This window comes from Saccoglossus kowalevskii, chromosome 3, assembly GCF_978046115.1.
Source record: "Saccoglossus kowalevskii chromosome 3, keSacKowa6.1, whole genome shotgun sequence".
Taxonomy (NCBI): domain Eukaryota; kingdom Metazoa; phylum Hemichordata; class Enteropneusta; family Harrimaniidae; genus Saccoglossus; species Saccoglossus kowalevskii.
In genome coordinates this window covers 14,273,808-14,301,750 of record NC_140643.1, presented here as the reverse complement: position 1 = coordinate 14,301,750, position 27,943 = coordinate 14,273,808, and the positions used below count along the sequence as shown (strand labels likewise).

Below are 27,943 nucleotides of genomic sequence, written 5' to 3'. Positions count from 1 at the left end.
TTTGAATAGTTATGTCAAATATGACGTAGTTTATCAATGATATTCCTGTATAAATACTCATCTTACTTAAATGTACGATACTAGTATATTATAGTGTAGAATGCAATTCAGAAATAATAGTTTAAGAAATTTGTAATTTTCTACTTTTTCACGAAAAAAAAAAATTTATTCACATTATTGGTCTTTCACTTGCTATATCACGTTGTTTCTTTGTAATTATGCAAATTAGGTATTGGTCATCCTAATTGTTTTCAATATTAACATCCTAAAGATAATCTAACAATGTCGGTGTCGTGTCAGAGAGGGGCTTTTGTTCGCTAACACTATGTAGCAAATGGCTATAATTAAGATTTAAAACATTTCATGAAGTCTTGGATATAATAAACAATTAAAACCGGTTGTGGGTAATGTGTTTTCAACTACAAAACAATCTTAGATGGACGCAACTAAAAGCAACAAATTTATTATATTGAACCAATTGTGGAATTATATAAATATTAAAAGATTTGTGTGATCATAATAGGCATCAGTCGGCTAGATTTCATGAGATTACAATACACAGTTAAGTTTTTAATTAATTTAATTAATTTTGTGGTCCAATGTAAGTGAATTGTGTACTGAATATTCATTTTAGTCAGGGAAACCGGCATGGGCATGGGGAGAAAAACAATGACCATCAGTCAGCCATGTTGAGCTTTAAGTATAACGTTTTAGACTTATCATTTTGTGCTAGTATGTCTGTCTGTCTGTTTGTCCAGTGTTTGAACACAATTAGATGTTAGAACGCATTTGACAAAATTGTCTCCAGTACGAATAAATAAAAGCGGCAATAGCCGAAAATATTTTTGTTTAAATATAACCACATAAAAATGAAATACACAACCGACACAAGGCTCATGTCAGAAAAAATGCAATGTGAAAACTCATGGTCGAGTAATCGTCCATTTCCTTGAAATCAGTCACGTTCACGCGAAGGGGGATAAAATCATCAGTGAGACAAATTCACCTTTCAAAATTTATTTGACATATTGTACCGTAAATCGTGGTTTGCTTGACAAAAATGGATTTCAATAGATGGGGCTTAATCCCATGGTCACCTTTTTCATTTGCAAGTGATTAAAATGTATATCGTTGGTATACAGCGTATATGCTATGCTTTCAGAGTTCAGTGTTCGGCGATGGTCATTACAAATTGGCATAGACCAGATGCCATCTATTACCACAGGAATATACAGGAATATACAAAAATGAATTGGTCTGGAGGGGTGTGGGCTGGCCTTACGTACGAGTCAGTCCACGCATATTTATTCCAATAATTATGTACTGAGAAGTCATGGGAGAATTCTGTGCCGTCTAAGTATAGCGATTCACCAGTCCATTCTTGAGCGCACTCGGAAGGACGCTCTGAACGGCTAGATGTCAGGCTAAAATTGGCACTATATGACAAAGGAAATGTTATATTTTAATTATTGTGATGCCTGGGAGGGGGTGAATCTGGGTCACACACTAGCGGAAAGGTGCTGCATTTATGGGGTATATTTTATGTCCTGGGGCAGCAGGACACTCTTGATTATCTAGGTAGTACAAAACTGTCTGAAGCAACTGGCATGTCTAATGTAAAACGCATTTTTTGAAAGAATTCATTTGTGACAACCTAGTATGGACATTCAATAACAGACATATTCGTGTGTCTATTCTGTACTCTGATTCCGCCTTTCATCTTCAAATAAAAAACGAGTCTCTCCGTGTTTAACAGTGAAGAATTCGTCATCGGATAGTTGCCTTTCTTCTAGAGCCTCTCTCAGGTTCTGTGGCGGTTCAAGGTAATGCTGCAAGTGATTAGACATTTAAACAAGGTGTAAGGTGATACATTCCCATATGAATTATTTGCAAACACAAATTGATGGATGACAATAGATCAAAATCCGTAATTCATATACGCCAGAGAAGTGCCCACCCCGCAAATTTACTAGCACAATCTTCTCATATAGCGACACTACTTACCTCGTAAGCCAGGGCAAATGTTCCCCAGTGTATTCCAATTGATTTCCTTGCTCTTAAGTCTTGGTGGATCTGGACAGCTTCCTCGGGATTCACGTGTTGACACTTCATGAACCATCTAGTGTGTACAAGAAATGTAAGCGATTTGAAATTTGAGGGGAACTGGAGGATTTAGGAAAAAAAGGAAAAGGAAAAGAAATTCCACAGTCTAAATAGTAAGGAAAAGAAATTGCTCTCAACTGAATTTAAAAAAAAAAAACTCTTATTGGGGACAAATAATGTTCAGACACATTCCCAGGGATAAAACAATCCTGCCACAGTAGTGTGAAAACAAAATATGCAATTGACCAATTTCCCCCAGCTCCTTTCGCAGAATTCAAGTAGGTCATTCCTAAATACAATACACATAAATGTTCGTAATGTATTGTTGAAAAAACGAAAGAATGGCCGAACAGACTGACAAATAAATAAATAAATAAATAAATAAATAAATAAATAAATAAATAAATAAATAAATAAATAAATAAATAAATAAATAAATAAATAAATAAATAAATAAATAAATAAATAAATAAATAAATGTGCCACATACTGAGGTGTATATGCCCCTATTGATAATGCTGCCAGATCAAATGGTCCGTATCTCTTGCCAATCTGTTGAAACGCCTCGCAATATCCAGTGTCTCCACTGAAAAAGAACTTATAATGAGGTCCAATGACAGCCCAGCTGCCCCACAGAACTTTATTTAAATCAAACGCTGAGCGTCTGCACCAATGCTGGGCTGGAGTGAACACGAATTCAACTTTGGAGTCACTGAGTAAACAGCTCCCCTGCCACCAGTCAAGTTCAACCACATTGTGGCAGCCCACACTCTGCATCCACCCTAAAAGTCCCATTGGTACAAACCAACGCAAACTTTGGCCGAATCGGGAATTTAACTTCTTGACTGAGTTAACGTCTAAATGATCGAAGTGTGTGTGGCTGATGAGAACAGCGTCGATTTTCGGCAACTCGTCAATTGTACACGGTGGGTTACGGAAGCGTTTCGGTCCCATGAATTGCGTTGGTCCGCAACGTTTACTAAAGATGGGGTCGGTTAATATAGATACGCCATCGAACTGCACAAGTACTGTAGCATGTCCAATCCAGGTGACGCGAATACCAGACGGCGGAGCGTGTTTTATTTCATTCATATCTGGTATCAGTATTGGCAATGTTTTGTCCAACTCCTGTGTGGTAATATAAAGTGAAACTAGTCGTCATTATGTAATCTAACCCTTCATAGTTGCCAGCAAGTTTCGGCAAAATATTACAAAAGTTGTCCATGACTGGTACACCCATACTTACACGTTTTGAAGGTATGCCACTATAATTCGTAGAACAACACATCCATTTGCATACACCACGAACGCCGGGAATCTTGAAGGTTGGCCAGGGATTCTGAAATCGACCATTCTTCCTGACAGACTTCTGCAGGACGTCTGACTGTTCATCGTTTCGATCGCCAGATACACCACTGGTAGTTTCTAATGGGATTGGTTGTGGCTGCTCCTGGGGGTGGACGTCTGACATGTTGCACAGCTTCGCGTTGCTGAATGTATAAGAAACTAAGTGATAAAATAGTTATGGCTAAGCCAATCAAATTTCTGAGTGGCATACGTCTTACAAAAACCTAGGAGAGGTTCAAGACAATAATCCAAAACAGTGTTCAAACATTACCTGCCCAATACCTCCAAAACACGTGTACTAAGGACAGTGACAATGTAATGCTACCCAAAAATGCTGTTACCAATCGGCCCGTACAACATTATTGTTGCTGCAATCCATCTGCTGCAGTGTGTTTGTCGCATCATATAATACAAATACGCCCAGGCAAAGTTATGGAATCTACAGACGGTGTATGTTCTTTCTGTGATGGCAACGTAAAATAACGAAGTTGGTTGAGGCACAGTCGTTGAGGTTTAATTAAAAGTTCGCATCTACTATTATAATTTACTTGTGCAGTAGACTTCCGACAGATGATGAAGTTTTTTGAATAAATATAATAAATGAAGAAATTGTTCGACTTTGCGAATCGCAATGCATACAAGACATCGTGGAAATCGACCTTTGAGTTATTTCGGGTCCCCATTGCTCCCCACTGTGTAGCGTCCACAAAATAACATTCAAATGTGAGATTTTTGACTTAAAATGTGGCACACGTGATTGGTGAGCACAAGGGAAAGGCGATACACCGAAGTTGGCGACAATACTTTGAGTTAACTACTATCCACTGCAGATGTTAGAGGGACAATTTCGTTACTGTGCTATAGCCGTCTGCGGAAATCAAAATGGCGTGAGTAGAAGTATCTTGAAAAGCAAAATGCAGTCAAATCAAACAATAGAGTTTTGGAGAAGTGAATTTATTTGATCAATGTGGACTATATAAGTGATAAATTGTCCCAACACGCACCAATACCTCCCAATGGACCGATGTACGTAACACAGACTACTAATACTCGAAAATAAACAATTACACGCAGCCGGTACTTACCGAACATAAACCGGGCATCGTCATAACATGCCATGACCTCGACTGAACTTTCCCCGAGAACGTAATTCATTATGCAAACATATACCTTCACATACAGATACTAATAAATTCTATGACCGGGCAAGATCACGTCATGTTATACTGCTATTCATTAGACAGGGTACTGGGACCCAAGACTTCAGTCGACGAGGGTTGCAAAGGCATTCCCCCTTTATTTCGATATAAAGGTACCAGATTACATAAGAGTTTACAGATGCAGTAGAGGTTTTCAGGAAGTAAAATTCACACTAATTATTTTCATAGAAGAATTGTTTTAAACCTCGTCAAACTATATATTTCAGGTAAGCTAGTTATTCACACATATTAGAAATCGATGTTACATTAGATAAAACCTTCATATGGTCATGTGACTGCTAAGTAAATAAATCCGTTATTGAAGATTAGGTTTGTACTGTGAAGAAAGTGAAAGGGATTATACCACATTTTTTTTATAGAGAAATGGGTAACCTTTTCACATTCAGATAGTGAAATTCTTAGAAAGATATTTTAAAATATATCATACTTACTTGGCAGCTGTGTGATTTATTATTTATTTTAAATACATAAAAATGTGAAAATTTAGTCATCACAAACAATGCCTTATTATTTTTTACTATTTATGACAGAGCTCTCAAATTTCCATAGATCAATTAGATATAGGTTCTATAAAAAAAATCGTTTTGATTAACATGTGTCAAAACAAACTCAGCAGCCCCATTAAATATATTTAGTACTTAGTTTTAATGGACCGATACAAACGAATAAAAAATGAAAATCAATACAAAACATAAAATAGACGATATGCAATTATTACAACAATTATTTGTACATTAAGAGTGGGATTTATACTATTTTCTTTGTGTGTAGCAATACGCATAAAACCCCGGCCCGTTATTTTGAGTAAGTTAACGTATACATTTTACAAATTATTATAAAGCACATGCTAATACCTGAAGTATCTCCGCGTTCATGTACAATTCTAGACAACTGAAAGCAAAAGTAAATAAGCCTCCAGAATCTGTTTGAATTAGCAATTTCAAAATATTCACTAATAACAACTTTTCGATTTCATCGCGTGATTAGCTAATTATTCGATAGGACCACTTCACATAAGTTATAATCTTTTTTTTTTTTCATTATATCCAAAATCGTCCGGATGTAGTACTTATAAAACTGAAATAATTCAACTATACTGTTTACTTACTGACTAATATTATATCTTGTTGGGGGAATCGCTGAAATCGGGGGAACGAGTTGCTCCATGTTTCAACAGGTGGTTAAATGTATCGTAGCATTGCCAGAGCAGTTCACGCCAAATGTGCAAGAAGACAGATGAAGGCCTAATACAAATAATTTAAGTGCAAATTGTTACATACCTCTTTAGTCATGTGTACATTTGAATTGTCGACTGGTTGGCCAATTAGTGGAATCTTCTAATTATTATATCTCCACAAATGCGTTTTACTTATTATTTTATAAAGCTTCGACATCGGAGAAAACAGATCAATATATTACGTATGTTTTGTGTGTAATAGATTTTATGCGACAAAGTATTTCGTGAATAGTGGTCAAGTACAAAATCAGCATTGGCAATTGTGCGAGTAGATTTAAAATACTAGAATTCACTGCAGAGCCACCCCAAAACGCGAGAAACTGTCAACTGCAAATTAAACCGCGGATAATGCAATATATTCGAATTGTAAAAAATAATCATTCTCTGTGTGTGTTTTCATATGAATGCTGCTTCGATCTATATTAATATGTAAATTATTGATTCACAGATTGATACATTGATATTCAAATCAGTAAACCACTTGGTTTTAATCGTGTGTGAATTTATTTAAGTCTATTCGTAATGCTGTTGGGTTACTAATTTGAATACGAAAGTAACCGTGAAATTTTCCCAGTTTTCACACGAACATTAATAGATGAACGCTTAGAACAATGGTGCAGGTGACCTTGAGTGGCATAACCTCGTTAGTTGTATGCCTTCACACAGTATATGCATTCACTATGTTACGTGGTCATGATTACAGTGGTTCGCAAGAACAAATGAATTGTGACTTTGGACTACTAGTTTATCTGTTTATAACTTATTTTTATTTTTCACAAAAAAACACCATAAATGGTGAAGGATAAATGCCAAGAAGAATTCCTTTTAAAACAAATTACTTTTACCGGATTTAAGATAAGATGGATACAAGACTATATTGCGCCAAGTCAATTCGATGACACGTTGTACAGGGGCACTCTTGGATAACAATGTCAATGTTCGGAGACGAGTTTTCTTTTTAACGCGTTACAGATATAGAATCCCATCACCTCTCAATCTGTTTACAAACAGTTACTTGCTTTATCGGTATGTACATGGGACATTGAGAATACTTTGAAAGGGGGTTAAAATATATTTTATTATATTCACAAAGAATTGCTAGAGGCCAAATTTCAATAATTTATTGAAAACAGGAACAAAAAAGTGGGATGGTAACTAATACCAGTTACATGTATTCCATGCTAGTTTTGAAGTGATATATTCTTAGTATTGTTTCTCAAATGGAAACACAACATGTAATGTTTGACAGTAAACATAAATAAAACAGAATATTACCGTCTAAAGAAACAGGATTTATTTCGGCAAGATCAGAGATCTTCCTTGTAGATTAATATTCAGTGACTAGGACAGTTATCGACAGGAAGTCGTACATAGTATCCTTGCTACTATCAGGGGGAAAATCTTCTCTCTGGGGTTCTCCACACGTGCCAGGGGGGAATCTCGTCTCGTCTCTATAACTCGTCCCCTTGAGGTGCGGGATCGGGAAAGTCACTTATACTTTACAGTCAAATAAGACACACACAACGAAATACGTTTCAACTCTCGTCTTAGTCGGTCTTTCGAGCACTCTATAAGACACAGCGCCCTGGGGAAAAATCCCCAAGACTATCGCAAGGCTGACCCAAGACTCTTTTAGACTGCGTCAAGGCTCGCCCCAAGTCTCTCCAGGACTGGACTCTCGACTGCGTCTATCGTGGAGTACTCCCCAAGACCAACTCAAAACTCTCTTTATTCATTTTCAAAACCTTAACCAATTACAATACAGTAAAAAGACTCTAGGGCGTAACCTTCAAAAATCACTGAATACGTCATATCTTTTGATTAATCGTTCACTACATTAATAACTACGAATACCAACTGTCAGAAATAGTCTGAATAGCTACGGTTATCTGGTAATTAGTTCCAAATCACTGAGCCAAGTTCCGTCCAAAACTTCAAATTGGCCTAAACGATGACAGACATAACACAGCAATTCGCTAATAATCAACTAATTATGTCGGTCAACAGATACGCAAAGACAAATTCATGACACTACCAACAAGAACTATCAATAAAGCTTACAAACGTGTAAAGTTTATTACACAAATTAGACACGGTTTCAATCTCTTGCTGATGTGCTACTGTAATAACAAGTACCTTTGAGGGTAATATACCAGTGACGATGACCAGCAACATAAATATTATTCTGTAATGAGGTCAGAATATATGGTCATGTACAATTGTTGTCTTAGAGGTTTGACATGCCTTTGGTTTTCAAGTCCCTTCTGGCATCTCAACATATGGAATGTATTCTTTGAAATGATTAATTCATGACACATCACTATATACCGCGTACATTCAATTACATACATCTTCTTTGATGTCATTTCCTGTTTTCACTTTCAACCTTAAAATAAAAGACGAGTCTCTCCGTGTTTTGCGGTGAAGAACTCGTCATTAGACAGTTGTATTTCTTCTAGGGCCTCTCTCAAAAGCTGCTGTGGCTCCATATATTGCTGGAATCAAGTAAAGTTATCAATTAAGTAGGTATATGCAGATTATATGTAATGTACATTATAATTGTTAAGAGCCAATGTCATTAAGATAAATATAAACAAATTGGGGTAATCACACAGTCTTTAGACAGATAACAATTCGAAATATCATGGGATATAGTAAAATGTTCATTTTTGTATTGATTTTTATGGTGAAAGTATTCGTTATATCATGTTGCTCGGTGACATCAGCTGAAAAAACAAAAGATTGGTATTTTATTTAGGGAGTGCCAATGTGATAACATGTTTACAGTTAGTGAAAAAGTTATCTCGTCATGTGGCCAAAATGTAAATGCGGCTCAAACTACAAGTAATTTGATACATTTCAAAAGTTTTTTTTTTAATAGACCATTTTTCGTTCTGCAAAATTCCGCGTTATGCGTGAAATCGAACGTAAAACAGGACAAACAAAGGTCATAGCGTCGCAACGTAAGTATTTTTGCAATACGCGTGCTCACAGTTATCGGAAAAACGTAGATTGCTTGCACGATTTTGTGTTATTCTAAAAACATGTCAATTAAAAAGACTATATGAGTAGGTATAAGAAGATTACATATTACGTCAGACAACTAATAAAATTAGTATATAAAAATAAACATAGTTGAACTCTGGTGACCTTGCCCTTTGTTATATAATATAATTCCCTTTATCATAGTTTGTTTCAATATAAATATGCATTGTCATAATTAATTTTGAATACAAACAAGTTTTGGGGTTGAAACAACAGTGGGGAATCAGTCTACCGAATGTCCTTAAAAGATGTAAATATCTTACAAAAACATTGGTGCCTTATTTGTTTAATTATTTTAAGGGACATAATTTCCAGCTTTATTCAAAGTAATTCAGATATTTTAGTGTAAAAACAAATGTCTCATTGCAAAAAAAAGTGCTGCATTTAGATGTGAATAGATTCATAAAACATGCAAGATAACAGAAAATTTTAGCTGGCTTTAGTCCAAGTATTTTGTACAGGTGTCTGTCAAAAATTAATGATTCACTGAGACAAATATGAACTGTCTCATTGTGTGACTACTGTATTATATGAAAAGTAAAAAAAAAACACCCTTTATGAATAGCTATCATGTTGCAAGCTCTGCTTTGTATGCAAATCAACTTAAATAGTTAGTTGGTGTCCAGTGGAGGGAGAAGTCAACAGTACTGTTGCCTCCTGAGAATCTACATCTTCAAACACTGCAATCTTTGAAGTGCGTTTTTAAACTAGTATTATAAAAACTCTATCATTCTGTTCTAATAGCTGAAACATTCCTGTGAGTTTTCATTTGTCGAATGAACTGTTTGTCAAATACAGAATACATATATTTTAGAGTAATTTTCTTTTTAAAATGTGAATGAAATGTTTTGCTTTTAATGTATTTTTTATGTATTGTTTTTGATTTGATAACTTTGAACTAAACAGATTTTCTATTAGCTTCAGATCTTGATCAAAGTTAGGCACCCAGTTCATACGAGTGCTTATATTGATTTTCTGACATCTTGTTTTCTGTAAAGATTTTATTGGTAGGTTTGCAAATCAGACTGTATCAGACTGTGCAATCTCTCCATGAGTTGGTTTTGAAACCCAGTATGGGATTCTGAGATACATTATCAAGGATATTATTACAAGATAAATCATTTGCTTCATTGAACACATACAACAATGCATATTTCCACTGAGATCAGTGACCTTTGATGTGTATCACCAGTGATCAGTCAAGTAGAAACAGTCAAAATATTTTATCAGATTTTCTCAATTTGTTCATGATATTTTCATACAGGACATCTGTTGTTCAAACTCAGGGAAGACTTTATACTGATGAATAAGGTGACCAAGTTTGATAAAGTTTGGAATAGAATTAGTAAAGTTATTATGCACACAATAACAATTATTAACGACGACGACGGCAACGACAATGACAACAACAACAACAATGCCGGACAAAATTTTTCCCTTAATATACCTTTCCCTTCTATCTTTGATGGTACGGGCAAAGTAATAAAAGTAGTTGTCTGAGATATTACATATTATATTACAGATTAGATAGATCTGTATTATCAGCATAGCTATACATGCATGTTGTATTATGAACTAACCGTTCCACAACACCTATTCTCTCTTATTTGTGTTGCAGACCAACTATACCTACCTCGTCCGCCATGGTAAAGGTGCCCCAGTGTATTGCAATTGACTTCCTTGCTTTTATGTCTTGGTGGATCTGGACAGCTTCAGTGGGGTTGACGTGGGTCCATTTCATGAACCATCTAAAGCATGTGAAAGTTAAAAACACCAATGTTATAATAAACCCTAAATGAAATACTATAATGTTCAGTATTTAAATATATCATCAACACCTACTCAGGCTGCTAATGGCTAATACAATTAAGTAATTATGTTAAATATTATACCACAACATCAAACGAGTCAAAAATCATAAACTTCAATTTGGTATATCTTACAAAAATGTATGTAAAATGACGTAATTGATGTAATTGCAGTATGGGAGAGGTATGATAAAACAACATACTGGGGTGCGTATGATCCTATTGGTAGTGCTGCCAGATCAAATGGGCCGTATCTCTTGCCAATCTGTTTAAACGCTTCGCAATATGCAGTGTCGCCGCCGAAGAAGAATTTATAACGAGGTCCGATGACCGTCCAACTGCCCCATAGAATTGTGTCTACGTCTGTAATGCCACGTTGGCAGCTATGCTGGGTGGGAGTGAATACGAAGGTCATTTCGGAATGTTCAGGTAGACAGCTCTCCTGCCACCAGTCAAGTTCAACCACGTTGTGACAGCCTACATTCTGCATCCACTGTAAAAGTCCCAATGGTACAAACCAGCGTAAACTTTGGCCAAATCGAGAGTTTAACTTTTTGACCGAGTTAAGATCTAAATGGTCGTAGTGTGAGTGGCTTATAACGACGGCATCGATCTGTGGCAACTCGTCAATTGTACACGGTGGGTCACGGAAGCGTTTGAGTCCCATGAATTGCGTTGGTCCGCAACGTTTACTAAATATAGGGTCGGTTAATATAGATATGCCGTCGAACTGCACAAGTACTGTAGCGTGTCCAATCCAGGTGACGCGAATACCAGACGGCGGTGGGCGTTTTATTTCATCAGCATCTGGTATCAATATTGGTAATGTTTGGTCCAATTCCTGTGTAGCAATGTAAAGCGGAATTTGAAATCATAAAAACACCTTTAAGGGTTGTAAAATAAAAACACCAATTTTACGTACAATGCCACTACCGGTATGTCATATGAATACTCACTCGTTTTGAAGGTATACCGCTATAATTCTTAGAGCAGAACATGTATTTGCATGTATCTGAAAGACCAGGGAGCTTGTTGAAGGTTGGCCAGGGATTCTGAAATCTGCCATTCTTCCTGACTGACTTCTGTACATCGTCTTGTTGCTCGTTTTGATCGTCCATTCCAGCATTGATAGATTCTAGCATTGGTGTGGGGTCAGACTGCTCCTGAATGATCTAGTGTTGTTAGAGGTATTGTCTATGTATCAGTTGTCCATCCCTGCAGAGAATCATTACCCCAAAGTCAATGACCATTATTATTATTAATTATAGTTCACTAGAATTAGCGACAGGGATAATACGTGTTGAACATTGAACTGTAATTCAGTTACTAAACATGCTACTATGAAAACCTATTCATCATCTGAAAGCTTGAATATAACCATGGTAACTAAAGAAGATCTAGGCGAATACGGTATTGCAAATTGGGGTATGCCGTACCAAAGTTTGTCCAAGGGTTTATCTGACACAAATATTTGCTATATTGTGCCTGTTCGACTATTACAACTATTGAAAACACAATTGTTAACGTTCAAGCACAAAACTGACCGTTAGGTAACCTCTTAGACAAACATTGGTACGTCATGTGCACTATCGTATTCGCATATATCTAAGCTGTCAGATGATGTATATAGTAGCATGCTTAGTAAATCTTATAGAATGTCGGAATAACAGTTCATTTTTAACCCATTTCCCCATGTTGATACCTTAAAATAATAGTGGATTTAATAGTTTTAACTGCAAAAATTGTCTTCTATATACACGCACATATATCGTAGTGTCGGAAACAAGATGGCGCTAACCACATATGTCAAAGTTACTGTTTATACTGCTCGTATAAAATATCCCGGAAAGCTGTAATTACATGAATTTTCCCGATTAGTGTAAACGGCTCTCATTACAAGTAATATACGTAACACAGAATATCGATACACGTTTTAAACGTCGCCAGTTAAACAGCTACAGCCTATACTTACAGATAAGGATTCGGATATCGTTGTTGCAAGAAATAGATTACCGTGACCTCTGCTGAACTTAACCGTGACCCCATTAAGCATAATTTATCTTCACTCATGCACCAGGCCCGATGTTGATCTGGGATTAAGATTTACAGTGACTGCTGCATAATGTTAGCGTTTGGGTGAATTTCTAAATAAGAAAACAGATTAAAAAGATCAAAATATTGTTTTAATTTGTTGAACCGCATGTAAAACACATGTTGGCCAGCTAAAACTCCTACGAAATGGATGTGAAAGAAAAACACAGATTTGTCAGTCGTTCTACCTTCAATATTCTCAGAAACGCAGCCAGTTTGGAAGTTGTGCAGATTCACAGGTCATCGGTACTTGTCTATAAACAAAGCTACACACAAAATCTAACAGATGACGTAATTGAAGTACGCCCTCATACATCGCGTTTCAGATAAAATGCGGTGAAAGAAACTCCAATAAGGAACTATAATCAACTGTACGCAGTCTCTATGAGCAAGTGGGGGGGGGGGGGGTAACTACTGGTATCTAGTGTAAGAAATATACAGATCAATATAAATAGACAGATCCTTCTCAACACAATTAGACAGTTTTCTGAGGGCAACACTGATACAAGCTTTATCAACATACTAGGCACAGAGAATACTGTCAAGCTAAAATGTCTAGCAAAATACATATACGAATGTTTCAACCTAAGAGAAAGCAAATTTAAAAAACAGCTGCCTCACAGATATCTAAATAAGTAATCCTTACATTTACTTTATTAATTTGCATTTCTAACCCACTTTCGGGCAAGTTTGTTGTTGTTTTTGTTTTGTTTAGTTTAGTTTTTTCTACTAGTGTATCTTCTTTCTTTTTTATCTGAATGTTTCTAACATGGAATGACAACCATGCTTTATTGTACTTAGATCTATGTCCATTTTAAGGATACGACTTCAATAAAGACTATTATTATTAGAAGCATTATTAACGTTCTATGCACAATGAATACAGTCATGCTAAAATGTCTAGCAAAATACATGTATGAATGTTTCAACCTAAGAGAAAGCAAATTAAAAAAAACTGCCTCACAGATATTTGAATAACTAATCTTTACATTAACTTTATAAATATGCATTTCACTAAATAAATTGTCCAATCACAGAATGTGTACCCACAGTCACTCGGGGGCTTAAAATCAATAAATACTATTTTTTTTAAAAAGTCATCCGCTATACGCATATAAATTCATTTATATGCGTATAGCGGACTTTTTAAAAACAAATCAACTGTGTGCGTACCACAAGATCTTCAACACTTTCTGATCATTTGCAAAATCTAGTCGGCATGGAGCTTGTGATTGACTAGGAATAACAGATTAACAGGGCGACGCCTCCAACATTGTTTTCATAGTGAAGCTCGGCTGAGTCAGTTTTGTAGAAGCTACAAAGATGTATGGGGTTAAGCTCTTTCAATGAGAAAACATTAATGATCATCCCTGTAAAGTCCAGTATATACATTTGTAATCGTGTATATTATTTATGTAGTGGCCGACTTGTTCATGTAGTGAATAAACGGAGCTAAAGTTTGTGTTCCTACCATTGTATTAATTTCTCTCTCACGATCTCACAATCCCCTCACCACAGTCTGGAAACTCTCTTTAAAGTTCAACAACAAATGATTCAAGATCATCACTGGATAAATCACAATAAAACAAGCTTATTATAGAATGAACTCCCATGTGCTGAGAGTATTTGAGACACATTAAAAATTAAGCTTTAAGATATCAATGAAAGTTGGAAATTGGTTAATTATATTAATTGGATGATTAATAAGCATAAATATTTAACCAAAACTAATTGGGTCTCTGCATGGTCAATAGGTTCATTGAAATGTGATGATTAGTACTCTTGATATCAGTGGAAAGCTGAAAATTAACTAATTATGCAAATTAGGTGATTAATATGAACAAATATTAACCTCAAAACAATCGATCTCTGCAAAGTCCTTGAGGATCTATGTAATAAGTTTAATTGAAATATGATTACTACTCGAAAAATCAAAAGCTTAAAATTAATTAATTATGCAAATTAGGTAATTATTATGTACTGACATTACCCTAAAACTATCAGATCTGTGCAGTGTCCTATGACATCTATGTACCAAGTTTTATTGAAATGTGATGATTAGTACTTGAGATGTCAGTGGAAAAGCCAACAATTGACTAATCATTATGCAAATTAGGTAATTAATATGCACGGATTTTTACCCAAAACAGAGCATCTATTTGCCAAGTTTCATCAAAATCCAGTGAGTGGTTCTTTAGATATCAGTGGAACAGTCTTGGAACAGCAAAAAATTAGCTAATTATTATGCAAATTAGGTAATTAATATGCATGGATTTTTTACCAAAACCTAATCAAATCTGCGCATTGGCCCAGAGCATCTATGCACAAAATTTCATCAAAAACTGATGTATATATGGTTCTTGAGATACCAGTGGAACAGATGGACACACACACATACATGTGCTTTGAACAGTCAAAAATCCACTCAATCCATATTTCTGCATTCTATAGAATAGTGTAAACAGAAATACCCAACATTTACATCAAGGTGGTTTTCCCCAAGATATCCCTAGGAATGATAAACTCTTGATGTTTTGGTGGTGCCTGAGAATCTACATCACATAACAATATATCTACATCATATTACAAAGAATGAACATCACATGAAGATGTGTTTACATTGTACAATTTTGCCTAAATTTGCATTGTGTAAAGTTGTATTCACATCCAATAGTGATAACTGCACAACATATTACAGATGTATTCACATCATATAAAGACTAATGTGCATCATATAAAAACAAGTCATTGAGAATGACACAGTCACCGTTAATTTTTTAAAAGTTCTCTTTGTGCTCGTCATATTAAAGCGGAAGGGTTGTTGCGAGCATGTCCTTGAAACTTGAGTTCCAAGTGGCGTATACAACAGATTGTTTATTTACATCAAAACACGTGTTCCGTGTAGTAGTAATATGGCCAAAAATAAAAACAGTCGTTATTCGGCCATCTTTGATCTGGTTATGAAACACACTGATATGTATGATGTATGTGCCAAATACAAATGAAAATGGTACTTAAATTGTGGAAATATAGTAGTAAGGCCAAAAAGTCAGATGGCTGTCAATCGGCCATCCTTGACAAGATTTTGAAACAAATTGTCATGGACATGCATTCTAACATGTATAAAGTACATGTATGTGCCAAATTTGAATGAAAACTGACAGAGCACGTCCAAGATACCGCATAAAAAAATCAAAGAAAGCTTAGAAAGAACTCCTGTGTGCTGAGAGTATTGAAGACACATTAAAAATTAATTCAAAATTACATGTACAAGAGATATTGATGGAAAAGCTGAAAACTAATTATGTAAATCAGGTAACTAATATGAACAGAACAGAACAGAACAAAAAAATTATGAATTATTATGCTAACTAGAGAATTAATATGAACAAATTTTAACCCAAAATTAATCAGGCCTGTCTATTGTACTAGAGCATTTATGTACCAAATTTTATTCAAATGTGATGATCAGTAACTGAGATATCAGTGTTAATTAGGCGATTAATAAGCATAAATATTTACCAAAAACTAATTGGGTCTCTGCATAGTTCTCTTTAAAAGTTTCATTAAAATCTTAAGTACCAAGTGTCATTGAAATGTGATGATTACTACTTAAAATATAAAAAGCTGAAATTAAATTAATTATGCAAATTAGGTAATTAATATCAACTGATATTACCCTAAAAACTACCAGGTCTGTGCAGTGTCCTATGATATCTATGTACCAAGCTTTATTGAAATGTGATGATTAGTACTTGAAATTTCAGTGGAAAAGCAGAAAATTGATTAATCATTATACAAATTAGGTAATTAATATTGCACAGATTTTTACCCAAAACTAATCAAATCTGTGCATTAGTTTGGAGCATCTATGTGCCAAGTTTCATCAAAATCCAATGAGTGGTTCTTTAGATATCAGTGGAACAGTCATGGAACAGCTAAAAATCAGCTAATTATCATGCAAATTAGGTAATTAATATCTATGCACCAAGTTTCATCAAAAATCAATGTATGGTTCTTGAGATATCAGTGGAACAGACACACACACACACAGACACACAGACAGACACACTAACTGCAAAAACTCCCTTTTTGTGCTTCGCACATGCGAGTCAAAAACAAGTTGCCTGCCAGTCGACCATCTTTGATCCAATTGCGAAATAAATCATCATGGACATGTATCCTAACATGTATAATCTATGTACCAAGTTTGAATGACAACTGACAAAGCATGTCCAAAATACAACATTTTCAAAAAACAAGATGGCTGCCAGTCGGCCATTTTGAATCGAATCGCTAAACCACTGCATGTGCATATGTCCCACATAAGGTACTAGGCACATGCAAAAAATGAACGAAATCGGTCCACAGGATTCAGAAATATGACTCTGGACAGACTGACGCACGGACGAACGAACACACGGATGGACAGACTCAGGAACTCACGGACGGTCGGGACATGTATCCTAACATGTATGATCTATGTACCAAGTTTGAATGAAAACTGACAAAGCATGTCCAAAATACAACATTTTCAAAAAACAAGATGGCTGCCAGTCGGCCATTTTGAATCAAATCGCGAAACCATGCATGTGCGTATGTCCCACATAAAGTACTAGACACATGCAAAGAATGAATGGAATCGGTCCATGGGATTCTGAGATACGACTCCGGACAGACGCACAGACACACGAACGGAGACCGAATTATAAGTCCCCGTTTTCGGACTTCGTCCGAACGGGGACTAATAAATGCATGTGTAACGGTGTGTTCACATCAGAGGCATTTTATATTGTATAAAGGTGCATTCACATCAAATAAATGTGAAGGAAATTTTGCATGATACAATAGTATACTCTCAGCATATAAAAGGAACAGTATATTGTCAGCTATACACTAAAGACAGCCATGGCTTTTCATATGGGTTGCAGCAACAAAACTGAGGATTATTCCAGAGCATATGTGGTTCTTGAGATATCAGTAGAATTGAGACACATATACACACACACAAAGTAGATAACTGAAAATCTTCCATTGTGTGATTCGCACTGAGGAGTCAAATACTCACTAAATGACTTCCCACACTGAATCAAATGAAAAAAGATACTTTCTCACATCTACAACTATTTTGTAACTTGCCTAAATAAACAGTTTAGTATGTTGAGAATGACAAAATAAATAAAAACTATTGTACAATTCTGAATGTGTTGCTTGCATATGCAATAAAAGACGCTATTGTTGTATGTAAATGTTGTATTTAAGTAGCATTTATTAAAGTTGACATTGCTTTACCATTTACAATCAATTTTAGTACATTATTGAATATACTTTGTTACTCCATCATTGCATCAAATGCTCAAAAGCACTTGTGCCTGCTTCGTCAAGTGTTTTTCTACTTTGTTTCTTTTGTATGCTATACAATTATTCTTCAGCATATTGTACACAGTCTTGAAAGTTTTCAAACTTTGTTTTTCTGATCACATCTATCTGAATGGACAAAGACGACACTTTTGACTCAGCAGGGTCCCCAGAGCATTATAGAGTTCCCAACTGTTTAATTTTGGATAAACAATACCAGTAGTACAAATTTAGCATAACAATCAATACAATAAACGTGATTAACACATTCTATAGCAAATACTCTAAGCTATTTTTTATGGGAGAACACTACCCAATTATCTTTCAGATACATTTTGTATATCACGCTTACCATATTTGATCTATTATCTATCTATTTATCTTTAATACAAGCGTAAATAAACCAATAATTTTAGTTAGTGTACATTAACATCTTGCTTATTTTGACCCCAAAATAATATGGTGCATTGATTACTTAATACTTATGATACTATATAGGACACAATACAAATCTACCTATTCGTTTGATTTAACACCCATTCTGGACTAAGCACCCAAACCCCACTTTCGGGGAATTTTTGATTTTGGGGTCACATTCGACTAAACTCTTACCCCTTCTAAATCGTCCCAAATTAAGCCATCAAGCTATGAATCTTGGTCGTTGAACAATGTTTTACTTTTCCGAATAATTATAGTGTTCATTCTGAAATACGTTTTTCTCACTGAAGAATTTAAAAAAAACAAAAAAAACAATTTGTCAGCTGCTAAATTACAGAACATAAAAATTCCTGAAAAGTTTCAAAATTTGGCACTTATGTAATCGATAATAAACATTATAAAAAGTATCAATTTTTAATTAACTACATATATCATATCAGGGCTGCTGAAATTTCTGCTAAAGTCAACATTACATGATTTTTGATTACATATGTGATTCTCAGGATATTTTATACATTTTGTCTGCAGTTTGGGAGGCAGCCATTTTGGCTCATAGGTGATTAAAGGCAGCTATATTAAATACAATCATGATATGATAGCTTTTGGGATAAAAATGTTTGAATACATAACTTAAGAAATATGTGTGAATATTATGAATAAATTCATTTTTGCATATTAGTATATTGCCATGGCAACTAAATAAATGACAATTCTGATACATCAATGAAACGTTTCTCAATTCGCACAAAATCAACTGTGAAGTCATAATATGGCTGCCTTTACCAAAACTAATTCAAAATGGCTTCCATCCATATATACACATGTAACTTGCCTAAATAAACAGCTTATTATCTTGAGAACCAGAAATGACATCAACAAGCTGTAAGAAGTATATTTTTATCTCTTTGCACTGTTATATTAAGAATTACAAATTCAGTCAAATTGACTTCTACTTTGAAGCATTTTGTCAGCTGCTAAAATACAGAACGTGTGCAAAAAATTTAAAAATTTGGCACTTATGCAATTTACTAATAATCAGGGATGAGAATGAGAATTTAAATTACCCCTTCATCACGGTCAAAGTTGCTTCCTTGTCAAGCAATGCCCAATGAAATTTGTTCCTAATGTCTTTATCGATCTCTTGCACGGCTGACTCATTGTCTTTTGTAACCAATTTCACAATTATCGCAGCATGAAACTTGTAAACAACGATCCAGCACCACTAACAATTGAAACAATGAAATGGCGCCATTGGTGTATGGGCTTCGACCATACACTGATACAGACCCCTTAACAAATTTTCCTTGAATTTAGACGTTTTAGAAAATTCTCATCCCTGAATAATGTAATCACCAGTAAATTATGATTTTTTACTCAAAAAGCTGATATCACAAATGTATAATTTTGATGTAAAGCTCTTTTCTCTTTGTTACGCTACGATCTGAAAACTATTAAAACAAGTCATTGTCAATGACACGTCCCCGTTCTGTTCATATTTGAGTGATATATACATTCAAAGCAGATCATGACCGAAATGCACCTGCATATGTACAACACATTGTGCTAAATCTGAACAAAATCCATCCATGCATGACTGAGATCCGGTTCTGGAATTGTGAAAATACGTGATTTTGATGCATTTTCGGCCTTAAAATGGCCATCATTCCGCTATTGTTAAGCAGATCATGAAACAAATGCACATATCTATTTGTGACATGATGTACCATGTGTGTGTGAAGTTTGAACTTGATCAATCCAGACATGTCTTGGATACGGATCCAGAACTGAATTCTTTAACAAAATGGCCGCCAGTCGGCCATTTCGAACTTGATCCGAAAAAAAAAGACGTGCATCAAGGTCCTATTATGTTTAATGTATGTACCAAATTTGAACAAAATCCATCCATGCATAACTGAGATACGGGTCCGGAATGGTGAAAATGTGCGATTTCAATGCATTTTCGGCCTTAAAGCGGCCCCATTTGGCTATCGTTAATGAGATCATGAAACAAATGCACATACATATTTGTGACATGATGTACCTTGTGTGTGTGAAGTTTGAACTTGATCAATCCAGACATGTCTCGGATACGGATCCAGAACTGAATTCTTTAAAACAAAATGGCCGCCAGTCGGCTATTTCGAACTTGATCCGAAAAAAAAAATGACATGCATCAAGGTCCTATTATGTTTAATGTATGTACCAAATTTGAATGAAATCCGTCCATGCATAACTGAGATCTGGGTCCGGAATGGTGAAAATGTGCGATTTCAATGCATTTTCGGCCTTAAAGCGACCCCCATTTGGCTATCGTTAATGAGATCATGAAACAAATGCACATACATATTTGTGACATGATATACGTTGTGTGTGTGAAGTTTGAACTTGATCAATCCAGACATGTCTCAGATACGGATCCAGAACTGAATTCTTTAAAACAAAATGGCCGCCAGTCGGCTATTTCGAACTTGATCCGAAAAAAAAAATGACGTGCATCAAGGTCCTATTATGTTTAATGTATGTACCAAATTTGAATGAAATCCGTCCATGCATAACTGAGATCCGGGTCCGGAATGGTGAAAATGTGCGATTTCAATGCATTTTCGGCCTTAAAGTGGCCGCCATTTGGCTATCGTTAATGAGATCATGAAAAAAATGCACATACATATTTGTGACATGATGTACCTTGTGTGTGTGAAGTTTGAACTCGATCAATCCAAGCATGTCTCAGATACGGATCCAGAACTGAATTCTTTAAAACAAAATGGCCGCCAGTCGGCCATTTCGAACCCGATTCAAAAAAAAAAAATGACGTGCATCAAGGTCCTATTATGTTTAATGTATGTACCAAATTTGAACAAAATCCGTTCATGCATAACTGAGATCCGGGTCCGGAATGGTGAAAATGTGCGATTTTGATGCATTTTCGGCCTTAAAATGGCCGCTATTCGGCTATCGTTAATCGGATCATGAAAAAAATGCATGTGCATATGTCCCATATAATGTGTGATGTATGAGTGAAGTTTGAACTTAATCAGTCCATGCATGTTCGAGATACAGGTGATCACGGACGCACGGACGCACACAGGGCAAAACATAAGTCCCCGTTTTTGGACTGCGTCCGAACGGGGACTAATTAGCTGTAATTTTGAATATTACAAGTTTACATAGATGGAAATTCATTTTACAATGAAACTGTACTAGCAAGCAAAGAAAGGTGGGCACCTTCTCTAGAGTAGAATGACTTCATATAACTGCACTGACGGTCATTTTTGGAAAGTCACTATAAGCTTGTTGGAAAGTTTTGACAGGATTTCGATGAAACATTTTTCGCAGTAGCTGTGGCTGGAACTTATAATTGTGAATCTAACTTTCACTGATGTGATCGATTGTTTTCAGTCCATATTGTTCATGCCATCATCAAACAACAGCCGAGTTTCACCGTGCTTCAAAACAAAGAATTCTTCTGGGGTCAGCTGCTTAGATTCCAGAGCTTCTTTCACCTTCAGTGGTGGTTCTAAATAAAACTAAAATATAACAACAATTGTGACAATTAATCACATGTAACCAAAGAGATTTATCATCGATTGAGAAAACCAAAATTTCTGTTCAGTGGATTTAAGTACATTTCCTTTTAACTTCTCAATGTTTGGTTTTTATTGTCTTTCTAATTTGTTTTTCATTGGAATATTTTTAGAAGTTCTAGAAGTATTTTAGTTAATATAGCTACAGGCTAAGTAATACAGGCAAAAGACCCCCCAGACCAGTGAAAAAAATTTGTTTTCGAAAAATTACAAAATACTAAACTGAATCAGTGAACATGAATCAAGTGAATCAAGTTGAATACATTCAACTCACTAAAAATCAATGAAAACACCAAAAAAGTCTTTTCAGAGAAATTAATTTCAGCTTCAATAAAGTATTTTACAGTATACATAGTATTGGGCTCATTTCATAAATTAACCAATCTTATTGGCTTGCATATTCTTGTACTGTATTTTCCCAAACTCAAAAGATTGTACTTTCTGCAAACTACAAACTGCATATGACACCATTAGTGATCTTCTGAGATATAACTCCAGTTTTTCAGCAACATTGTGAATGAAAAAAAAAGCATTCTTACCTCGCTGGCCATAGTAAAAGTCCCCCAGTGAATGCCAAGTGACCGTTTAGCCTTCAAGTCTTGATGTATTTGGACTGCTTGCATCGGGTCAATATGTTGAGATTTCATGAACCACCTGGTGTGATAGGACATAAACTACAGTTAGTACTTGTAAAAATAACTTTCATATTCCACAAACATCAGGGCGAGACCATTGCATTCTGTTATTATCACATATGTTTCAAGACTTTATGAAAATCGTCAGATAAGTCATAACCTCTTCATCCAAGATGTTCGTATGAATGCGCACAAGAGCAGTGATCTTGGTTAGTTCAGCATGCCATTTTGTTCATATGCAAATGAAGGCAGATGTGCACACGTGGCAGTGTTTGTCACTGCATTAGTGGTGAAAATGTCAACCACCAAATGAAGCAGAACAATTCAATATATCCCATGTTCATTTATTGTGACACAGACCTTCTTTATACATATTTTTGACATCGATATAGCTGTCTATTTAGAATTGCAGAAATGATTGATTCTGATGCATTTTTATTATTAATATGTCCGTCGATTGGCCATCTTGAATGATGTCATGAAATAAATGAATGTGTAAATGTAATAATGATTACCGGTAGTACCAATACAATGCAGAACCAAACACACTCACTCACATCATGGCTAATCTGTCTCACATCTGTTTTTTTTTTGCTGCCAGATGTGCAATATTTATGGTTAATACAATTAAAGATGGCAGACAGGAGTGAAGATTAAAATAGTTTGCAATGCATTTTTTGAATGTTTGCCATTTTTAGTTTGCTGTTGCTTTATATGCCTGATAAATATATTCCTCGTGTGACTGCTTATTTTATCAAATTAACTAAAAGTGTTGGGATCCGTATTTATGTATTTGATCTATACTCAAAACTCTCATAAATTAAAAATTACATTTATTGTATGCTGTATTATTAAACTTTACATAAGTACATTTGTTACTACTAGAACAATTATGGTATACACGTTTTGTAGCAAATCTGAATGCAAATGAGCGAAGATTTTAAGAACTGTAATTCACCTACCTTGGTTCATAGGATCCTATAGGTAGCGCAGCAAGATCAAACGGCCCAAATCTCCTGCCAATTTGCTCAAAGACAGTGCAATATCCAGTGTCTCCGCCAAAGAAGAATTTATAATTAGGTCCGATGACAGTCCAGCTTCCCCACAGAACTTTATTTTCATCTGCGACGCCACGTCTGCACCAATGCTGGGCTGGGGTGAACACAAATGTTACTTCGGGATGTTCAGGAATGCAGTTCTCTTCCCACCAGTCAAGTTCAATGGTGTTATCACATCCCATGCTATTCATCCATCCCAATAGTCCTATTGGTACAAACCACCGCAGACTATTCCCAAACCGGGCATTCAATAGCCGGACTGTGCCGACATCTAAGTGATCGTAGTGCGTGTGGCTGATAACAACAGCATGGATATGCGGCAACTCGTGAATTGTACACGGTGGATCACGGTAGCGTTTTGAACCCATTAATTGTGTCGGTGAACAGCGTTGACTAAAGATAGGGTCGGTCAATATAGTTATCCCATCAAACTGCACCAGTACTGTAGCGTGCCCAATCCAGGTGATGCGAATACCAGACGGCGGTGGGCGTTCTATTTCTGTCTTATTGGGTCTCAGTATTGGCAATGTTTGATCTAGTTTCTGGGTATGAACAAAAACAAGCATTTTTTGATTAGAAAAGTAAAGTATACACAAGGACCCTCAAGCTCACACACACAAATTACATATAAACTGCATCATATTGTGGCACAGTTATATATGATATGCAAAGAGTGCCTTAATTCAACTTCCAAGATCACTTGATTTGAAGATCACATTTGTAGTTAAATCAGATGATACATGCTAATTAATGTGCACTTGTTTGCAAGACTTGATAATTATGCAGAATTTATAACAAAATAAACCTATCAAGTACTGACTTGTTTTGATGGAACATTACTGTTATCTGGTGTTAATGTCATCCAGCGCATTATATCAAGCTTTGATGGAAACTTGAAAGTCTTCCATGGATTCACATATCGACCATTCTTCTGCACAGACTTCTGTACATCTTCCAATTGCCTGTAATCTAAACTCCTGGACAATCGCTTGGTAGTTTCTCGTAAAAGGGGAGATTCCCCCTCGTGCCCATCCTGATCATTGTTGTTTTTTTGCGAAGTAGACAATTTTGGTGACCGCAGTTCATCTGGTATGGATTCATATATCGGTATATGTGATGTAGTGGACTGAGACGAAGCCTCGGCACCTGTCGGTTCATCACTATTATCTCCACTCATGGTTCTGTAATGCAATATTATATATTTTACATAAACAGTGAGTACTTGTACATGTAGTACAATTTTTTTTCAAAGTATTTCATATAGTTACATCAAGTCTCAGAAGTATTGGGGCAGCCAATTTGCAAACTCGCTAGCGAATTGTCTAACTGCTTTGGTTTAAACAGTTGGCTTTTGAATCTCGCTGGCGCCAACTTGTGATCGCGTCCACTATGGGCGAGTCTATATTGCATTAGGGGACATAGAATGTTTTTACGTAGCCTCGTAGATTGGCTAACTGCTTTGGTTTTGACTAAACTGTTTTGACTAGGCTTTTGAATATCGCTTGCGCTGTCTGTTGGTCAGACCCACTTTGGGAGAATCTATATAACAGTAGGGGACGATCTTACAGTTGGATAGCAATTTCGCATTCAAATATACCAGGGAAAGTGTTCTATGTTCTTCGTGTAATGAGGTGTTTGGATACAAGGAATTGCCCACACAAAAAATGACGAATGAGGTCGATTTTTTTAGCCGCTGGGTTAGTGTTACCCTGATTTTCTCCCTAATTTGTAGGAAACTGTTTTTTAACTTGTCTCTTTATTTAGTTCTATAAAGCAGTGTTCATGATGGCTATCCCATATAGTAAATATGGGTAGATCAGCCTTAATCGCATTCACACATTACCGCTTGTACAGCTGACTGTGGCCATTCTCAGGCTGACCAGGAATACTACTTTTTACATTATCACGCCTCGCGTAATAAAATCAGGGGAATCCCGAAATCTATGAGGCTACGTAAAAACATTCTATGTCCCCTAATGCAATATAGACTCGCCCATAGTGGACGCGATCACAAGTTGGCGCCAGCGAGATTCAAAAGCCAACTGTTTAAACCAAAGCAGTTAGACAATTCGCTAGCGAGTTTGCAAATTGGCTGCCCCAATACTTGCTGTAAATTTAAAGCATCCCCTAACTGAGAAAAATCCCTGTAAAATATCATCATAAATTCATGGACAAACATATTACAGTACTGTCACCATCATATTATTTCGAACACAAAACAGCAACATTGCCAGGTGAGTTGCTGACTTGTTTGTTATGTGTGTCTCGAAATCATTAAATGAATAGAACTGGTCAGGTCAAACCACTTTTACAAAGGTATGCCATTCGGCCATATGTGCTCATTTATTATTTATTATTGTTATGATATGCACCACACACACCATCGACCGTGTCCTGACATTTTATACTGTGTCGCATACTACTTGTTTACCACTTCCGTGTGACTGAGAATGTTCTAGAACCGTACTGTGTCTGGGTGGAATTTTTAGAAGTTGGTTGAATAGGTAATAGGACACTGTAGAAGGCAATAGAAGGTAATGGAACATTCTAGAAATTTGTAGTAAGTTCCAGACTCATTATGTATGCTGATGTAATGGTCTATTTATAGACATTGTGGGTATATATAGGGGAGTTGTTCAGCACTGAGATCAGATCGGAGATCTCGTTGAATTGTATTGGAGTTTAAGTATCTAGTTATTGGAGTAGTGGAGTTTTACCGCGTTATTGTACTTGATGTTTGCAGAGTATAATAATACCAGTACCAGTTGAAACCTCATCTGTTGGCCCCGTGTTTGTATTTTATCATCGCCGCCAGGGAAGTCTTTCTGTTACTGTTGCCATTTTGGTATTTGAACCATCACACCTGTACTATACCAATTACGGTAATATTACGTTGCGTGTGACATACTGAGTCAGTACATATATTTTGTACACAAATTGAATGAAATTATTTGAAAGGCAATCACATTGTATCTTTGATTTATATTTAACATGTTGATTCCCCCAACTATTATCAACTTTTTGTTTAGCATTTTAAGGTAAGAAATCAACATTTGAAACCGACATGGTGGCGATTTCACTAGGTGTCATGTTTCATAACTTATAGAATGACTTTAAAAAAAAAAATAGTTTTATTGATTTTTAGCCCCCAAGTGACTGTGTACAAGCCGGACCACTAATGCATTTGCAGTGTAAGCCGACAGATAAAGCTTAGAACCTTCTATGAACCCTAACGCCGCGGTACCATGACTAAATAAGTTATAATCTAAAGAAGAAATTATGTAAAGAAGCCTTACAATAGAAACGTCACTGGTGAAAATAAAAAAATGCCAGAATCAATGCCGATTTACAACTTCTAGTCACGTATTATGAGGTCGGATTTTGAAAATGAAAACTGATTTTGAAAACGAAAATGGATTTTAAAAACGAAAATAGCTTATGAAAATGGACTTTAAAAACGAAAATGGATTTTGAAAATGAAAATGGTTTTTAAAAACAAAAATGGGTTTTTAAAACGAAAATGGATTTAAACAATTGTTTTTTAAAATAAAAACACATCTTAAAAACGAAAGTGGGTTTTAAAAATCGACTTCAGAACCGAAAATGGTTATTAAAAAAATCATACCTGTAACTATGACAACATAGTGTAGCAAGAGTTTTTCGACCGATGATTCTAGCAAAATACAAGCACTGTGAGCGGCAGATGTGAGATAAAATTGACATAACACGTGTAGCAAAATTAGGATGTTCAAGACAAGCAATGCGGTAACGAAACAGGAAGTAATTGCATCACTGCCATGCAAACTTGAAAGAACTCAAGTTTTCAGAAGATAAACTAGTCCACTGTTTACTTTACAATGACTTCTCAAGTGAATAACGTTCACAATATTGAGATACCACCTGCACACCCGTCAATATGAGAAAAACAGCACAAATTATTTGAGATCAAAGTTTTAACAACACGTACCTAAATGACGTTCAACAACATGACCTCATTTGACCCTATTTGTACTCAAAAC

The 27,943-nt window shown here is 35.7% G+C and overlaps 3 protein-coding genes across 3 annotated transcripts; all 3 read right to left on the bottom strand.

Annotated features, from left to right (window-relative positions):
• Positions 1 to 1,001: 1,001 nt before the first annotated feature.
• LOC100371650 (N-acyl-phosphatidylethanolamine-hydrolyzing phospholipase D-like) lies at positions 1,002 to 4,579 on the bottom strand. Its single transcript, XM_002741561.4, has 5 exons — positions 4,536 to 4,579; positions 3,350 to 3,593; positions 2,594 to 3,231; positions 2,005 to 2,119; positions 1,002 to 1,829 (listed from the first exon to the last, which is right to left on the bottom strand). The coding sequence occupies exons 2-5, from the start codon at positions 3,572 to 3,574 to the stop codon at positions 1,692 to 1,694; spliced, it is 1,116 nt and encodes a 371-aa protein (XP_002741607.1). The 5' UTR covers positions 3,575 to 3,593; positions 4,536 to 4,579; the 3' UTR covers positions 1,002 to 1,691.
• A 2,857-nt stretch (positions 4,580 to 7,436) lies between these two features.
• LOC100371802 (N-acyl-phosphatidylethanolamine-hydrolyzing phospholipase D-like) lies at positions 7,437 to 13,147 on the bottom strand. Its single transcript, XM_002741562.4, has 6 exons — positions 13,040 to 13,147; positions 12,733 to 12,904; positions 11,717 to 11,975; positions 10,964 to 11,601; positions 10,586 to 10,700; positions 7,437 to 8,402 (listed from the first exon to the last, which is right to left on the bottom strand). The coding sequence occupies exons 3-6, from the start codon at positions 11,900 to 11,902 to the stop codon at positions 8,295 to 8,297; spliced, it is 1,047 nt and encodes a 348-aa protein (XP_002741608.1). The 5' UTR covers positions 11,903 to 11,975; positions 12,733 to 12,904; positions 13,040 to 13,147; the 3' UTR covers positions 7,437 to 8,294.
• Positions 13,148 to 18,102: 4,955 nt separating this feature from the next.
• Positions 18,103 to 27,885, bottom strand: LOC100371950 (N-acyl-phosphatidylethanolamine-hydrolyzing phospholipase D-like). Its single transcript, XM_002741563.4, has 5 exons — positions 27,550 to 27,885; positions 24,745 to 25,105; positions 23,829 to 24,466; positions 22,771 to 22,885; positions 18,103 to 22,174 (listed from the first exon to the last, which is right to left on the bottom strand). The coding sequence occupies exons 1-5, from the start codon at positions 27,645 to 27,647 to the stop codon at positions 22,043 to 22,045; spliced, it is 1,344 nt and encodes a 447-aa protein (XP_002741609.2). The 5' UTR covers positions 27,648 to 27,885; the 3' UTR covers positions 18,103 to 22,042.
• Between the last annotated feature and the right edge of the window lie 58 nt (positions 27,886 to 27,943).

Coding starts and splice junctions, on each gene's coding strand:
- LOC100371802 (XM_002741562.4), bottom strand. CDS start 11,902: ATGCTAGAATCTATCAATGCTGGAATGGACGATCAAAACGAGCAACAA. Junction 11,602..11,716: donor GCGGTATACCTTCAAAACGA/GTGAGTATTCAT, acceptor ATTGCTACACAG/GAATTGGACCAAACATTACC. Junction 8,403..10,585: donor CCTTTACCATGGCGGACGAG/GTAGGTATAGTT, acceptor ACTTGATTCCAG/CAATATATGGAGCCACAGCA.
- LOC100371650 (XM_002741561.4), bottom strand. CDS start 3,574: ATGTCAGACGTCCACCCCCAGGAGCAGCCACAACCAATCCCATTAGAA. Junction 3,232..3,349: donor GTGGCATACCTTCAAAACGT/GTAAGTATGGGT, acceptor ATTACCACACAG/GAGTTGGACAAAACATTGCC. Junction 1,830..2,004: donor CATTTGCCCTGGCTTACGAG/GTAAGTAGTGTC, acceptor AATCACTTGCAG/CATTACCTTGAACCGCCACA.
- LOC100371950 (XM_002741563.4), bottom strand. CDS start 27,647: ATGTCAATTTTATCTCACATCTGCCGCTCACAGTGCTTGTATTTTGCT. Junction 24,467..24,744: donor GTAATGTTCCATCAAAACAA/GTCAGTACTTGA, acceptor GTTCATACCCAG/AAACTAGATCAAACATTGCC. Junction 22,886..23,828: donor ATAGGATCCTATGAACCAAG/GTAGGTGAATTA, acceptor CTATCACACCAG/GTGGTTCATGAAATCTCAAC.